General features: G+C 45.8%; 1 protein-coding gene across 2 annotated transcripts; it reads left to right on the top strand.

The window, feature by feature from the left end:
* The first annotated feature begins 674 nt into the window (after positions 1-674).
* SHOX (SHOX homeobox) lies at positions 675-10,711 on the top strand. 2 transcript variants are annotated; one of them, XM_069029209.1, is made up of 5 exons: positions 675-948; positions 4,136-4,344; positions 8,783-8,840; positions 8,931-9,029; positions 10,440-10,711. In XM_069029209.1, exons 1-5 carry the CDS (start codon positions 675-677, stop codon positions 10,709-10,711), a joined length of 912 nt encoding a protein of 303 aa, XP_068885310.1. The 2 variants fall into 2 exon arrangements, with proteins under 2 accessions (XP_068885310.1, XP_068885317.1); XM_069029216.1 differs by having other exon boundaries at positions 8,931-9,019; positions 10,466-10,711.
* Positions 10,712-16,847: the final 6,136 nt, after the last annotated feature.

Consider the following 16,847-nt stretch of genomic DNA (forward strand, 5'->3'; position numbering starts at 1 on the left):
TAGAATTTCCAATGATTACAACAAATGCACATCTCCGGCTTTTTATTCATTACCTTTTTTATTGAACACTCATTTTCCTTTCCTCTTGACAGCGATACATTAAATTGCAGGAGCACAGTTATTTGGTTAGCTGTGGGTCCGTTTTTACTCACAGTGTTGCCACGCACAGGATGTCCTTAAAATCAATTAAGTCTTCCTCGACTCTCATTTCTGCAACCCATTTACAGAATGTAGATACCTATTTTCATGTTTTCCTCTTCCCCCCTCCCTTCCTTTTATTCCTCGCTCTCTCTCTCTCTCTTCCTCTCTCTCTCTCCCTCCCCCCCGCTTTTTCGCTGTTGCCTCTTTGCCTCCCTAAATCAAGGTGCAAAGATGCCAAAGAGTGATGAAATGAAAAGAAAGCCAATTGCTGGACTGAGGTGGGGGAGATAGCTGCTCGGAGTCCGCCTGCGACTATGGAGCAGTCAGTAATTGCTGGAGACAGGGAGAGCTGGGGGTTGGGCTGAGGTAGCCATGTATAAATAGTGTGATCTCAAATTGAAAGGCATAAATAACAGCAGGAGTGATCTAACCCTATACAGCCCATCTTCTACGTGCAAAAACAGCGTGCGGAGGACGGCCACATCTCCGATTGAAAACAAGTGGATCTCTGTGGATAAGATCACCGGGCAGCCATGGAAGAACTTACGGCTTTTGTATCCAAATCTTTTGACCAGAAAAGCAAAGAGAGCAGCAGCGGCAGTGGCAGCGGCAACAAGAAGGAGACGATCACGTACAGGGAAGTTTTGGAGAGTGGGTTGGCTCGCTCTAGGGAGCTTGGAAACTCTGATTCTAACCTGCAGGACATGACCGAGAGCAGCAACCATTGCCCGGTGCATCTTTTCAAAGACCACGTAGAGAGCGACAAGGACAAACTGAAGGAGTTCAACACGGGCAGGACAGCGGAAGGTAAGAGCAGGGCTGGGCGCCCTCCGCCCCGCGCTTCTCGCCGGCAGCCCCAGTCCCCTCCCCGGCCGTCCCTGGCTTTCCGCGGCGGGGGCGACTTGGTCACCGCGGCCCCGGTTCCGGCCCCGGCGGGGCGAACGGGATCGCCTCCCGCATCCTGCTTCCCTCCTGCGGTCACCTCCCTCCCGCAGCGGCGGGAACGCAGGCTTAGGAACACGTACTCCTGCATGCATAACGTGAGTGTAGCTGTGAAAAATAAGTCACAACTTCGGTCCTGCCCCCCCGCCGGCCCCCGTTCACATCCGAAATCGATCCGGTGCGTTAGGCGTTCTCTCGCCTGGGGGAAGGGGGCAGCGCAGCACGTCAGACGTTTTTGTCTATCTGTGTATTTTTGTACGAGGAAACCTTGTCCGGGTAGTTTTAATGCCTTAGGAGACCTGTTCTTCCTGCTTCCGGGCCGCCAGGATGCTGCTGCTTGTTCTGGGAGAAAGCGGCGTGTGGAGAGGGCTCTGCCTGGACGTTTTGTCTTGGGTCGGTCAGCCTGTCCTGCTCAGAGGCTCCGACCGGCGGGGACGAGAAGGAGGAGAGGAGCCTGGCTGTGGGGCAGCTGCCCGGACCCGGTGAGACAGAACGTCGCTGCGGCGAGAGGCACCGGCCGGCCCGGCCGACTGCTCCCTCGGTCCCCTGCCAGTTCTCTCACCTGGGCCAGGGCAGCACGGCACCCCGCCGACCGACGGGCAAAACGCCATTCCTTCTCTAAGCAACGACAACAACAACAACAACAAATTAAAAATATGTGTATTTTTTGAAGCAAGACAACTAAAAATCCCGCACAGGCTCACTGGGGAAGGAGAGACTAAATATGACGGGGGGGATTAGAAAGTTGAGAAAGTGTCTCAAGGCAAGTTAGACAGGTGGACCTGCCTGGGGAGCTACTGGCTAGCTTGGGGTAATAAAAACCAGTTAATAGGTTGGGGAGCAACAACCAGCCTTTCAGCTGTTTCCTACTGTTTGATCTTGTTTAATATAACACTGGGAGATTTAATTTACAGCCCAAACTTTTATTTTATATCCTTCTCTTTTCTACCTGCTCCCCAAACAGAAGAACGGGGTATAATCGCGTATTCGGGTACCCGTATTTCTGCACAAGCCAGTACCACTCAGCTCTGCTTATTTTCCTTCTCTGGTCGAGACACTGAAAAATAAGAACGTTCAGTTTAAGGGAATCATTCGCGCAGGAGATAATTTTAAAGAATGAAAGCAGGGCATGCTTCAGCAATCAAACTAAAATGCGAACGAACGAAAAAACCCCCTCTACTACTCTCCCTTTCTCCGTGAATCGAAATTCTGGCTTGTATGTTTAGCTAATCTAATCTAATCTATGGAGAGAGGCTGGGGGTGGGGATGGAAGGGAGGAGTTGGAAAGAGCTGAGATGCTTGTGACAGTTTAAATTCATGCCAGGTTTCAGTCTAATTTCAACTGATTCCGGCGTGTGATTTCAGTCCCACCGATATGCTAGTTAATATTTTATACCTATCACGGACATGCTGTAGCCTCGGAAAAGAGACAGCTTTTGAACGCGCCTGATTTTCCCTAGGCATTTGCTGGGTTAGCACCCTCGTCTTTTCATAGGGATTCCCTTTACAGGGGAAATGAGAACAAAACGCCATTAAAAACCAACCACCGAATACCCCCATCCGGAGGCCAGACCCTTCCCAAAGTTTTATGCAGCCAGTATCAGCCCGGAGCCAGGAGGAACGATCACGGCCAGGGACAGTTTTCATTTTGGAAGTGAAAACGAGTGCTTCGACTTCGGTCCGGCCTTACTTAAGCCCAGATGCAGTTCAGGACGCTTTATTATGTTTAATTAATTCACGATTTGCAGTTTATAATTTGCATTTTGGGATGCCCCTAAGTATATAGGTTAACATATGTGCATGCACACATTTCTGGGTGTGTGTATACACACGTATATATGTATATAATACCTGTGTATTTGGTGAGGGAAAAGGGACTTAATTCGGGATCATCCGCAGACGCGACTCCCCCCAGATCCACACCACCCAGAAGGTGAGGCACGACAAAGGAGGCAGTCAGAACAGGCTCGTCCCGGGACTCCGCCAGTGCCCGCGCTGGATACGCACCCGGCGGGGCGCCCCAGGCAGGCAGGGGATCCCGGGGAACCGGTTCAGCCTAAAGCGGTGTCCCCCGCTTCCTCTTTTCGTTAGCTGGATTTAAAAGAAGGACAGTGCCTTAGGCCTCCCGGCATTAAGGAAAAGGAGAAAAAATATGATAATAAAAAAGAAGGAAATAATTTGCCAAAGCAAAAAAAAAATCTTCCTACCCAAGACAGAAAAGGGGAACAGTTTTACCCGCTGCGCCCACAGCCCACCTCCCCTCTGCCCGGGACAAACATGCTCAGCGGCTGCCTCTGGTCGCAAGCTCTCCACAAGCCCTGTTGGAGTCCCTGAAGGTTGGGAGGGTTCCTGCTGTTTCAGAGGAGCTGGGAGTGACCCATGGCCCTGGAGTCCTCTGTCCCGCACAGGGCCACGCGGGACCGCTGTCCCCGTGGTTTCGACCCGCTGGCAGATATTTTTGGGGAAAGAGGGTTGATAAGAAGGAGAGAGACGGGCGGTCTCGGTCTCATGCCCAGGGAAAGTTTCTTTTACGAGGCAAATATTTTCACAGTGGCTTCACCATGACAGCAGTAGGGAGCTTCTTGCATAACCCTCTCTGGGAGAAAACGTCGCCGGAGAAACCCCCTTCCCCCACCTCTTCTCTCTGCTAGAGGTATCGGGGGGCCGGCGGTTTCCCTACCAACCCCTTCCCCGAACTGCTCGTGCCAATGGGCCGGCAGGGCTTCCTCCTAACCCTGGAAAGAAAATAAAATGATATTTATCTGTATAGGTTTTCTGATAGGGCATCAGACAGGCAAGGCAGCGCGGCTCCCTTCCTCCCTCCGGCCCTTGGGCGAGCTGCCCCATGCCCGGCGTTGAGCCTGTAGCGGAGCTCAGCCCCCCTCGCCCCTGCGGGGCCTGCCCGGGGACCTCCTGCCCGCCCGCCAGCTGCACCCGCAAGTTGTGCTGAGTTTGGGGACGAAGACGGGAGGAGGGAGACCCCCATGTGAGAGAATTTCGAAGAGGTACGAGGAGAGGCTCAGTGTCGTTTTCTTCTTCCCCCTCCCGGCAGGGATCTACGAATGCAAAGAGAAGAGAGAAGATGTGAAATCAGAAGATGAAGACGGACAGACCAAGCTTAAACAAAGGAGAAGCAGAACCAATTTCACACTAGAGCAGCTGAACGAGCTGGAAAGACTTTTTGATGAGACTCACTATCCAGATGCCTTCATGAGGGAGGAACTAAGCCAGAGGCTGGGACTGTCTGAAGCTAGGGTTCAGGTAAGAGAAGGGCTCTGTTCCTGGAAACGTCCTCACCTCACTTCCTAACTGCCAGCGGATCCTAGCACAGTGCCCCGTTTCATGCAAAACGGGGAGGTGAAGGCAGAGGTGACACGTGTGATGGGGAAGCTGTTTGCAAGTCTGCTGTACCTGTCCTGCCAAACAGTTATTCTGCTCTGGGAATATCTGCCCGTGTCTTGCGTTTCCTAGGAAAGCGGTTTAAATTTTTTTTTTTTTTTTTTTTTTTGGTACGTGTGTGGGGTAGGGTGGTTGGGTGGTGACAATGTTGACAAGTCTCTAATAACTGAACGATTTTTTTAAATTTAAAATTTCTTCTTTCCCATTGCAAACGTGCCATTTACTCTCCTTTAATCCTTACTTTCTTCCCGCTTTTTATTTTATGGGGCCATTATGGGGAAAAAAAAAGAAAAAGGCCAGAAAACAATTGCCTGAATACGGCTAGACAGTTTGGGTGCTGAGGGACGGGATTAGCCAGGGCCGGGGGAAAGGTGCCGGCTCTGATTCGCACAGTAAGCGTATGAATGCATGCCACCCCATCTGGTGGAGGTTTCCCCCGTCCCTCTCATCCCGCTTCAGAGGCAGCTAAATGCCAATTAGACTTCGAAATCTTGAAAATAGATCCCGGTTGCTGTAGTCCTGGGGCCACCAGAGCTGTCTGTTTGGGTGGCTTCACATCGATTATTTTAAAATTCGATTTTCAGTTTGATGCAGAGGAAAAATACTCCCTTTTCCCCCAAGCCAACTAGGGAATGCTTCCACAAAACAGACGTAATATTAAAAGAAACTAAATCCCCCAACCAAACAAAAAAACCCAACATAGAAATAATTATCAAAAATTGACCTAGAAAAAATTAGTAAGATCAACCTGTGGCTCTCTGAGCAGGCCCAGAGCAGGAGAAACCTGAAGGAAATTCCTTCTTGGATTAAAATTCTGTGCTTGGCCTAACAGACACAAACCAAACTAAAACTGAAGAAGAAAAAGTCACCAAGGCAACCCCTCCCCAGAACAAAACGCCTTCACACCATGGAGATAAGATATTCCCATGTATATGTATATCTGCCTATAGGAGTGTGCGGGTGGCTACACATAGGCATGGCTATGGCTCTGTGGGCATGGATGGAGGCCTCCATGCCTTGCCCTCACTCCCGAGGCACAGCGAGAAGTTAAGATATACAGCCCCGAGATGGAGTGGGGAGAGGGGTCTGTTTGACCCCCTCTTTAACCGTGGAAAGCAAGCAGACAGCACACTGCTCAGCCAGCATATGCCTGAGCAAGCCACTACCTCGCTTTAAACAACTATCTCCTGGAGGCAAATCCTGAAATAAATGGAGTATCTGGGTTGTTTTCGTTCCTTTTTTTTTTTTTTTTTTTTTTTTTTTTTTTTTTTTTTTTTCTCTCCCTCTTTTAAGGTTTTATTCTCCCCTCAGCTCCTGCCACACTCAGTACAAACCGAGCTGGGCAAGGGATGGTGCCGGGTATATGCCTTAGGAATGGCAGCTTGCAGGGAGTATTGCAGGGGTTCAGAGTGCTGCTGGCCTACTTTCTCCTGGAAGATTGATCTAACCACACCATATAAATTAATGAAAAGATTAAACTTTTGCTGAAGGGGACATCAACTCTTATGTCATCTTCCCAGATCTTCTTACTTGGGCTCTGTAATATCTTTCCAAGGCCTTGATGTACTGTTTCTATAAAAATAAATTACTTGTAATTGAATTCTGCACTCTTTCTTTCAAGTACTTTATTACTGAGGAGCACCTTAACAGGATGTTCATAGTTACAGGAAAATTGGTGCTTCAAGTGCTTACAGATCTTAAAACAGCACACACACAAACAAACAAACAAAAACAAACAAAAAGAATCAGGAGGAGATTATGACCGAGATTAAAAAAAAAAAAGTATTTAATAATTTTATAAAAGAGGTTTGCATGGATTAAAAAAAACCCATACATAAAATAAGTATAAAGGGGAAAAAGAGGAAAATGGGTAATTAATTAGGAAATAAGCGGAGAATTAATATCCATCAATAAGTGGAAGCAGAAAAAAAGAGAAAAAGACAGAAAAGGGAAAGGTATTTTTTTTCCTAATACTTTTAGAATTGTTCTCTAATTCCTATCTGAACCTCTTGTCCCTTGCTGTTAAAGGATATAGTTTCAATTTAGCGTGGAAATTTGCTGTAAATAAATTGAAGCTCCTATGGTAGCTAGTCCTTATTAACCTTTTATTTTTAGTGTTGTACTGGAAACTCATATCACCCAGCTGTCAGGGTTATAATTGAAAGTTATGAGACCATAGTGAGGAGCAGGCAGTAATTCAATTACAACAAATATCTTTGGGTTTATGGTGCAGGGCTAAATTAAATGTCATTATTCACTGTCTCTAATGGAAATCAAAAGGAAATCAGATTAGAGCATTTGTGAAAGAAATCACTGAGTGATCCTTAATGAAGAAATAACTGTCTAAAACAGTGTACTGTGCTTTACTTAGCATATTCATGACTAATTGGAATTGATCGCGAATCACACCAAGCCTGATTTATTATCGCTTAACGCAGTGGCTAATTCATCACTTTTATTCCTCATAACCTTATTTTTTCGTAGCTAAAGGGAAAGGGCACTTCGTTTTCGAGATTTAAATATAATTTCGGTTTGAAAGATGTTCTGATTTGCAAGAGAAGTTGTTTAAACGCTGCTTAAATTTCTTCTGACAATTTGCACTGCTTTGGCGAGGCGGGGGGGGGGGGGGGGGGGGGGCGTGGGGAACACACACAAGGAGATTTCCTGCAAGGATTTACCACAGTAGAAAAACGTATTATTGTCGCTACAGCTCGATAATATTTTGCATGCTCATATTTAAATACGCATATACATGTGTATAAATCCCTAACGGCCCGGTTAAAAGGAGAAGCGATGCATGTTGTTAGTATTTGCGTATTGTTGGTAGGGAAAAATAAGCTTGTGCCGCGCTGTGCAGGGCAGCGGGACGGCAGTGATGCCCGCTTAGCGCGGGGAGGGCTGCGCTGGCGACAGCCGTAAAGGACAGGAACGGGGACTGGTGGTTGGGTCTGTCTGTCTGTCTGTCTGTCCGTCCGTCCGTCGGTCGATCGATCGATCGATCGATCGATCTGTCCGCACCCGCGGCGCTCCGCAGTTGCCCGCTGCACGCTTCCCCCACAGACACCCTAGGCAGGAAAAATGGTGCGCTAAATCAGAGAAGGCCAATACCTACTTAAGAAAATCACTGAGGTACCCAAGGTAATTAATGCCTTCGGAAGCCTTTCTTTGCACTAATTACTCCGTTGTAAATGACCATCATTAAGGCAATTGAAGAAAGCTTGAAGGGAAAATTTGATGTAGGAAGTGCAGTTAGTATTAATTAACCGTATGATCTCTTGGCAAGTGCAAGAACATCAAAGGTTGTAGGTGTTTACTTAGCTACAAGATTTTATCAGCGGTGAAAGTCAATGTTTGTCCATATTCGGTAGGTTTTGGTGTAAAGATAAGGGTCCGCAAAATATTTTGGCCCGCACTTCTGACGATGTTTTGCGGAGAGATGCTAATCAAGCACGGCAGAAGGGGAAATGTAAAGGAAGGTCTAAAATGCCCCTGGAAAAGAGGCACGGGAAGCGCAGTGGCAACTGCAAAGTTCTGCAATTGTTTGAGCGAGAACGGCTGGAATTGGGGCAGTATTATCGAATTACAGGCATTTCTCGGGTAGGGGCATAAGCACTTCTTTACATCCCAGCCTGCAAAAGATGCTGCTCTTGTCTGTCCAGAAGTCTGAGGAAGAGAATTTTATTTTCTTTAACATGTAAGGAACGGTGAATGATTCAGACCCTTTCGCGAAAGTTCAGTGTCTCGCATCTTGTCGGAGATCAGCGATTTCAAGCCCGGCTCGGGAGAGGGCAGGAGGTCCAGCCTCTTGGGGGCCAGACCCCGGAGTCTGACCTGGCCCACGCTGGCTCTTCCCAGGCTGTTTAAGATTACTAGGAAGGGTACGAGGGTCCCACCCGTCCTGCGGGTGGTCTTATTGTCGCTCCAGACGGGTGGCACAAAGACTTCCACTGCCTGCCAAGGGGATGAGGGGGCCCCCGAGACTCGGTGCTAAGCGGCAGACTCCTGGTCTCTTCGGCTGCGAGGGCACTTCCCACCTCCTATGTTCGACTGGGGGACTACAAGAAGGAGCAGGACCTCTCCCCCGAACAGCCCCCACAGCAGCACAGAGAGGGGCTCACTCCCCCTTGGGTTGAGAGCGTCCCCTCGGCTGCTCCCGAGCAGGGACTTCAGCAGAGTTGTTCAGTCACTCGCCTCACCCTTCCATCCCTAGCGCCTGCGAAAATGCTCCCCTTAGCAGCTGCCTAGGCCACCTCCATTTTTCTGTTGTTGTTTTGTTTTTGTTTGCCTTTTCTTTTTACAGGTCTGGTTCCAGAACAGGAGAGCAAAGTGCCGAAAGCAGGAAAACCAGATGCACAAAGGTGGGTTAGGGGTGCGGACCGGCCGGGCTGTGGTGGCCTCGGAGCCCCGGGGCGCCTCCGCCACTCACCTGGCCCTGTCTCTCCCCGCAGGTGTGATCCTGGGAACCGCCAGCCATTTAGACGCCTGCAGAGTAGCCCCCTATGTGAATATGGGAGCCCTGAGGATGCCTTTCCAACAGGTAGTTAGCTCCGGTTTTATTTTACTTTCCCTCAGCAAGTTCCGACCCCCATCCGTTTGCCCGGGAGGAAGCCGGACACGTTTACAAGTGCCATTTATATAGAAGTTGGCAGGTATTAAAAACAGACTGTAAAACTTCGTGAAGGAGCCCCTGCCCTGCTTTCGGGAGCTCAGCGCTCCTCGGGGCCGGGGAGAGGACGGAGCGGGGGGTCCCGCGGCCCCGGGAGGGGCCGGCGGGGCTAAGGGCCCCTCCGCCGCCGTGCGATGGGCTGGCACACGGCCCCAGGCCGCCCGCAGACCGGACTGGCCTCCCGGGGGCGCATGGCCTTCCCCGGGCAGAGTGGGCCCGGGAGCGCCCGGGAAAGCCCGTCCGCCCTCTGCGAGGACCGAGCGGCTCGGTCCCGAGCAGCCCAGGGGGCTTCGGTCTCCTCCTGGCGCCGGAGAAGGCTGTGGGAGAAGGCTTTTCCACTCGATGGGCGAAACCATAAGGGGGAAAAGCTTTGTGGACCCTTACGCTGTCGTTCCCCTCCTCTTTCCGAGGCGGGCTGTCGAGACCGGTCCTTTTCCGATGGACGCGGCCACCCCGGAGGTGGGAGGCTGCTCCCAAGTGCTCTGCCAACGTGATGGTCAGCCAGGACAGGGGCCGTGGTGGAGCGCAGGCACCGACGCCACTGTGAGGCCTGGGTCCATGCCCCAGCGAGGCACAAGCAGCCGGGGAAGGCCGCTGGGGAAAACCGGGGCGAGGGAGATGAAATTCCGTTCCCGCTTCCAGCCGGTTGTAACTCTCCCTCCCTCGTTTTTTTTTTTTTTTTTTTTTTTTTTTTTGGTCAATTAATCCGGGAATTGATTTTTTCCAGCCCAAAGGGACCCTCCACCACCTTCTCCGTCTCGGAGACACGTGGAGCTGACAGATTAATTGTATTGATTTTTAAAAGACATATTTGGACCAAAATAATTAAATACATAAATAAACTCTCCCCCACTCCTCCCCGAACCTACCCGGAGCTGAAATCTCTCAGTCAACCCAACGTGTTTGTGTAGGTCTAGAAAGCTCCAAAGCAAACACTAGCCGGGTATAGAAGGGACCCATGGCCAAAGAGTTTTTAGCAAGGTATAAATAAACATCCCTGGAAAAAAAAAAAAAAAAAGCTATTTAGCACTTGTTGGCGCCCGTGCGTTGGGCCGCATTTATTTATTTATTTATTTATTTATTTATTTATTTATTTATTTATTACCACGAGGAGGAGGGTTAAACGTGTCTCTGTGCCCTTGGCTGAGCAAGGGGCGGAGGTTTGCCGCCCTGACTGCGGGGGGAACTCCGCTCACAAGTTGGTCTTTTCATCCGCCGGGCTCCCGGGCAGAGTGGAGGTGCGGGGTGGGTTGGGGGGCTGCGCGCCCCACGCCGCGGGCTCGGGACTGACGCCGTGTCTCTGCCACCGCCGCCCAGGTCCAGGCGCAGCTGCAGCTGGAGGGCGTGGCCCACGCGCACCCGCACCTGCACCCGCACCTGGCGGCCCACGCGCCCTACCTGATGTTCCCGCCGCCGCCCTTCGGGCTGCCCATCGCCTCCCTGGCGGAGTCCGCCTCCGCCGCCGCCGTGGTGGCCGCTGCCGCCAAGAGCAACAGCAAGAACTCCAGCATCGCCGACCTGCGGCTGAAGGCCCGCAAGCACGCCGAGGCCCTGGGGCTCTGACACGCTTTCCCCGAGCCCTACTTCACACCCCGCCCCAGGTGCCCGCGGCGGGCGGGTGTGTGACCCGCACGGACCGCCGCTCTGCCCCCCCGCTCCTCCTCATCCTCCTCCTTCCTGGCTGCAGGGCGAGCAGCGAGCGCTCCGGCCGCCCTGCCGCCTTATCTCTTTTTTATTTTATTCTATATTTTTGTTTTGTTTTGTTTTCATTTCTTTCCCGTTCCCCGAGGTCTGCGAGCGCTCGGCGGCTGTGCCCTCCCGCCACTCCGCTCGCCCGCTCGGCCCCAGGGACTCGGCGGCCGGGAGGTGCCGCGTGGCGCGGTGGGGACGCTCCGCCCGCCGCGGGCCCGCGGACTCAGCACACGCGAGCAGCAAACACCCACCCGCGAGTCAGAGACTCCTCGGAGGACAAAGTAGGTGGGAGGAGAGAGAAAAGAGAGTTTAAAAAAAATCACAAAAAGAGAAAAAAAAAAAAAAAAAAGAAAGGAACCGATCTCTAAATTATGTTAATCTGTGAACATTGGGGACACTTTGGATTTTTGACCCTGGCAAAAGTGATCGCTCCGGCATAACGTCATCTGCTGCTGTCAGTTTTGCTACCTTGTGCATGTGTCAAACTAAACACGTTTTGAAGATCAGAAATATATTAGAACAAAACTAAACAAAACAAATAGTAATAATAATAAATAATAAATCCTTGGGGCTGGTCTCCATTAAAGATGACATTTCTTTGTTGCCAACAGTATTATTTCACTGCCATGAATCTCTTCCATCACTGAGGAGCTGCTGCTGCTGCAGAACTGGTTTGAATTTAAATGTGGAATTTCAGATCTGAGGCAAGGGCAGGTTTTTATTTTCCTTCTTTTCTTTCCTAAAAAAACCAAACCAGCAATAACAAAAAAGTGTGTGTCTCAAATGGCTATGTCCTTTGAAAGGAGAAAAAGAGAGAGACTAGAATTTACTAATTGTTAGTCATAACTTGAAAGATGGGAACACTAAGAAATGCACCTGTTTTGCCAGAATTACCTGAACTCAAAGAGATGTATTGTGCCATAGAAACAGGTCAGTTTTTCATATTTTCCCCCAGATGCCTAGATCTTTGAATCAGAATCTCACTGTTTTACAGGATGTTGAAAGAATAAATTATATGTCAAAGATGGACATACAGTTTTAAGGCATAATACTGATGCAGCATTAATTTTAGTGAAATGCAATTAAGTGCAGTAAAGTGCAATACTGTAAATATTATAGATTAAAAAAATAGCCGTACTTATTCTGTTAATAACCGATTCTGCAAGATCTATAACTTAAATCCTTTACACTCAGACTGGTGCATTGCAGCTCTTTGCCAAAATGACAGTCCGAGTCTTCTATGAATGGATAAAGTTATATGTATCACATATGGGAAAAGGTAGATACTATAATTTCTAGTCAACTTAATGTGCCATATTTCTGCGAAGCACGCTGAAAAGTCTGTTTGACACTTCCACACGATTTTAAGTAAAAAAAAAACAACAAACCCAAACAAACTAAAACAACCCACAGAAGTGTTCGGTAGAAGAGCACAAGTTCAATATTTTGCCATTTTAATTTTTGCCTGTGATTTGGACACCAAGTAGTAAGCTAGTGCTTAAGCAAATTAACTACTACGAATCCAGCAAGGATGGAGAGTGGAGAAATTCTTCAAATTATATTACCAAAGTGTCTGGGTTTACTGACCCTCCTCCCCAGTTCTACATTTTCTGTTATTCGCTTCTAATTAGATTCGTTTTTTTTTTTTTAAATTTTCACTGGGGAGGAGAGAGGAAGGTACAAATAGTGGTCTTGTCTTCATCTAACAAGATAGTTATTTGTTGCCTTTGCTAACCAGGTCTGTGTTGATGGAAGGTTATCCTCTGAATAGCACCATTATTAGGCCTGCTTTTTATGTCTCATTTAGCAATCCATTACTAGTTTTGGCTTTTGCTGATATTTATCAAATCCAAATATTACTGTAGGACAAAAATTCATGCTTAGGATAATTTTTAGAGACTTTTCTTCTTTTTTGTGTTTTTTTTTTTCTCCTTCAATTTTTGATATTTTCTAGCAAGCAAATTTCTGGAATGTCAAAATTGTGCCATTTCCCTTCTATTTATTACGTGAGAAGTAGTTAATATCTTGGATTTGCTGGGGCTAATAAAAGTTGCCTGCCTTTTTTTACCTCTCTGTGAAAGTCTAGTACCTTTTAAAAGCAAGGCCAAAATATAAAGGTAGCATTACTTGTTGCTGAGAAATACAGACCGAATCTGAGGCAATTAACAATTTCTTATTGAAAAAAGACATTGTCTAGAAAGTAAAATGTTATTCATGGTGATGTATGAAATTCTGGCTAAAATGAGGAATATTTGAAGTGGTTCCAGCACTTCTAAAATGCAGATCTGAAAAAGAATAAACATTACCATAAGGGTGGTTTAGGCTATAGTAAGTAACCTGTCGTAATGGACACCCACAGCCATTGAAGGAGAATTAGATATACGGTGTTGAAGACCAAAGGCAAAGGGCTATCGACTGAATGGGGACTGCTTGTTATCTGTACCTGTAATCTAATTTTTAGCCCTTCAAATCCTCTTTTGAGAAATTAAGAGAGTCTTACATGATTTTTTTTTTTTTTTTGCCATCCTGCGTTGGACTTTCAGAAAGGAGTGATTTTCACCCTCAAATAATTCCATAGAATGAACTTGTTGAAGTTGTAGGGTTGGGATATGAATTTTCTCAGACATCTGAGATGCTGATAAGTGCTACCAATCTCAGTGTTACACATACAGTATGCATCCACCTTGTGTGGGAAGGAATAACTTTCTACCTTTGTTGTTCTAGATACAAACACAGCAAAAAAAGCCGGTAGACTTCTCTCAGAAATTTTACTTTATCGTATTCAAAAACCAGCGTCAACATGAATATAATTCCCTGCTAAGATGAAATAAGGCTGGTAGTGTAGCATACATCTTTGCAGAATGAAATATTCTTACTTTTTTTCTGAGTGCTTTCAATGGATGTCTCAAGGACAGTCTTGCTCTCTACCACAGAAGGGAAGAAGGTGGCAAGATTTATCAGCTTAGCCTGCTTTGAAGGAGGTACCACAGCTCAGCCTGGGGAGAGGGTCTTGCTGGGAATCTATCAAGGTGCTTCATGCTGCTCTTGCATTTCATTTAGCATGAAAAGAAATGAAAATGTGCGCTGTGTAAGGGTTGTTGCCAAAACTGGTTCTGCTTTGCTTTCTTGAATGGGCCAACTACATTAATGAGGGTATAAAAGCTTTGCCTTGTTTTGGATGATGCACACAGGTGACCTCCTCTTCTTATCATCTTTACATCATTGGGAAGAAATGAGGCATCCTACCTGGCCTATCATGTATTGGACTGTACTGTTTTCTAAATGTGAGTCACTGTGGCTCCATTTACCACATGGAGCTCCAGTGACCTGTACAAGCTGAGAATTTGGACCAAAGCGTCTACTCCATCTCTGTTAATGTGTGGTCTCTTTTTGTTTGTTTGTTTGTTTTGTTTTTGTTTTTTAATTGTTTTCTTAAGTAGGTTGGAGGTTGAAGATAACATAGTCATGGTCCTGAGGTGCTTATTAAAGTCTAAAAGTATTGTAATTGTTTGAGATTCTTAGGCATGCCAAGCCTCATTTATTGTTCACCATCATCCAGCCTGATCTTTGTGTAATCTTTGATTTGAGAAGTGTGAGATTTCCAAGATCATCAAAACAGCAGCCACTGAGCAGAATTTCCTTGGAGGAGGCCTTCATTTAGCATGTGTGGATTGCTAAAGAATCTTTCTCAGAAGATGTGTCTGGTATTTGAAAAATAACTGGAATGAATGCCAAATGAATAATGATGTTTATAAGCAAGACTATAAAAAAGGCTTCATGCCTTACCTGGGCCCCTTTATAACGGAAAGAATAGATTCTGGGATTTTTTGAAACTGTCAAATAAGCTAAAGTACTTCATTCATTTGTACTAAAATAGCCAGTTGACTCCATGGCTCATTTGTATTGACTTGGAAATATGCAAAAAAAAATTATACTGAAAGTTTTTTTGCTTAGTAGGGTCATATAGAAGTAGTGACATTTTGGTTAATATCATAATACTTAGCACTTATATAATGTTTATTTGCAAAGCACTGTATAAATGTCTATTATTTAATCCTTACCCATTATGAACTAGGTAAGAATTATTATCCCCATTTTTGTAGAAATTAAGGCATATAAATCAAGGGCCAGGTCCCATCACCCATTGTCAGCACTGAGTATTATTACTACTTCTGTTTTTGTAATCCAGCAACATCCCCCAGATCATAATCTGTCATGAACTTTGTGGTGGCAGACAACCTTTTACATAGCTGGGGCCGTGCTCCTAGAAATTTAAATTCTGTATCTGACTTCAGCAAAAGTTTTAAGGGGCACATTGAATTTGTTTTGGAGTGTCAGAATGTGCCTGTGAGTTATTTCCAAAAACATGAAGTTACTGTCCAATTCTCTGACCCTGTATGTCAGTGAGAATTTTGTTTATGACTCAATGGGGCTGAGTTGTGTCAGTGCTAAGTCTAAAACCAAATTTCCAAGTTCCCAACAGCATGCACAAATTGCTAAGAAACTCTGATTTCCAACTTCCCCTAATATAAATTTTTCACACAGACCAAGCGTACAGATGTCAATTCTTTGCATGCTTTACCTGCTATGTCTTTTAGTCCTATGTTTGCCTATAAAATAATAATAAGACATGATTTTGAATTGACATAACATTGACACATTGGGACTGTCGACGCGAATAAAATAGACATGTAGTAGTACAGAAATCAAGATCCCTAAGGCAAACCCAGGTTATGGATTTTTTTGTTTGGTGACAAATATACGCATGTTTTCTGCTTGTTTAAATGTGCTAGGCAAAATCTCTCTCTTTTTTTTTTTTTTTTAAACTGATAATTTTAGTTTTTGGAGACATTATTGCTTTGGAGATGGCAGGCTTTTTTTTTCCCTTCAGTTTGAGGAAAACTTTTAAAGTATAGTAAAAATAGATTACACATCTTTCTTAGAAATGTGTTTATTTTTATAATATCTAATATCTAATGATCCAAGTGGTGTCCCTGTAATTGTTAATTTTGCTTAACTCTATAAAGTGCACACAACCAATATGGTTGGAAATTTTTTGTGTTCCTGTTTAAAAAGGGTGGTTGAAGCGCCCCACTTCTCATCTATAAGCAACCTACTCACCCCATTATGTTGTTTTCTTTCCCTGATGTGACAGCATTTTCATGGCAACAAAGTTTTCAAACAGCTGTGGATAACATGGCAACAGCTTCTCATTTGGTCCTTTGAAAATCTCTACTGGTTGCAGTAAGATGTGATAGGGCTGGAGAAGGCCTGGTTTTGCTTGGAAACTAAAACAAAAAATAAAAAGAAGTGCGATGTGCTGCGGAGTGTGATCTCCTATCTTTCTGAGACGATTAGAGCCTTCTGCTTTATGCCTCATGCTTCTTGTAAAATGGCATCTCTAAGTCACTTCTTTAAAAGGTACAACATGGGCCCTGTCAATGTAATGAGGTGGCTAATTTTATATTTGTTATTTTTTGTTAGCTGGCTTTTCTAGCCTGGTCAGTGGAAGGCCATAGGCTTTGGTGTTTGAGGCATTCTTCAAAAGGGATATGATGCCAAATATCCCTCAAATTTTGTCTGTTAGACAGAATTGATGCTAAAAGTTGGTGCCTAATTTTAGTAAATCAGCCTAGAAATTTGCTGGTTTCCAATAAATAACTGAAACATAATGCAGTTCATACACCTTATATTGAAAATTGATATATAGCTAAAATCACTTGAAGAATGTAGAAAATATCAGATTTTGAAGCTGAAGATATTTATTGAAAGACAATACTTTCATGAATCTAGGCTTATGGTATGTATTAATTACATCAAAGACAGGCAAATATCTCTGTTTCTTTGTATTAATGTATGTGGATGTTTTATTTATTTTTTGTTTGAAAAATCTAAATGTGTATTATTTTAATTATGTTGAGTGTAAATTTGACAATGCTTTGCATTTATTTTTATATTTTAAAAACCTGTTGCTTTTGCAAAAGTATGAGCAGCCAGTATGATTTGC

The sequence above is a fragment of the Aphelocoma coerulescens genome, chromosome 1 (genome assembly GCF_041296385.1).
Source record: "Aphelocoma coerulescens isolate FSJ_1873_10779 chromosome 1, UR_Acoe_1.0, whole genome shotgun sequence".
Taxonomy (NCBI): domain Eukaryota; kingdom Metazoa; phylum Chordata; class Aves; order Passeriformes; family Corvidae; genus Aphelocoma; species Aphelocoma coerulescens.

What these genes read in the sequence shown, in the direction of transcription:
- SHOX (XM_069029209.1), top strand. Translation starts at nt 675, where the DNA reads ATGGAAGAACTTACGGCTTTTGTATCCAAATCTTTTGACCAGAAAAGC. An exon ending in TGTCTGAAGCTAGGGTTCAG is followed by an intron (nt 4,345 to 8,782) that starts GTAAGAGAAGGG and finishes TTCTTTTTACAG; the next exon opens with GTCTGGTTCCAGAACAGGAG. An exon ending in TTTCCAACAGGTAGTTAGCT is followed by an intron (nt 9,030 to 10,439) that starts CCGGTTTTATTT and finishes CTCGGGACTGAC; the next exon opens with GCCGTGTCTCTGCCACCGCC.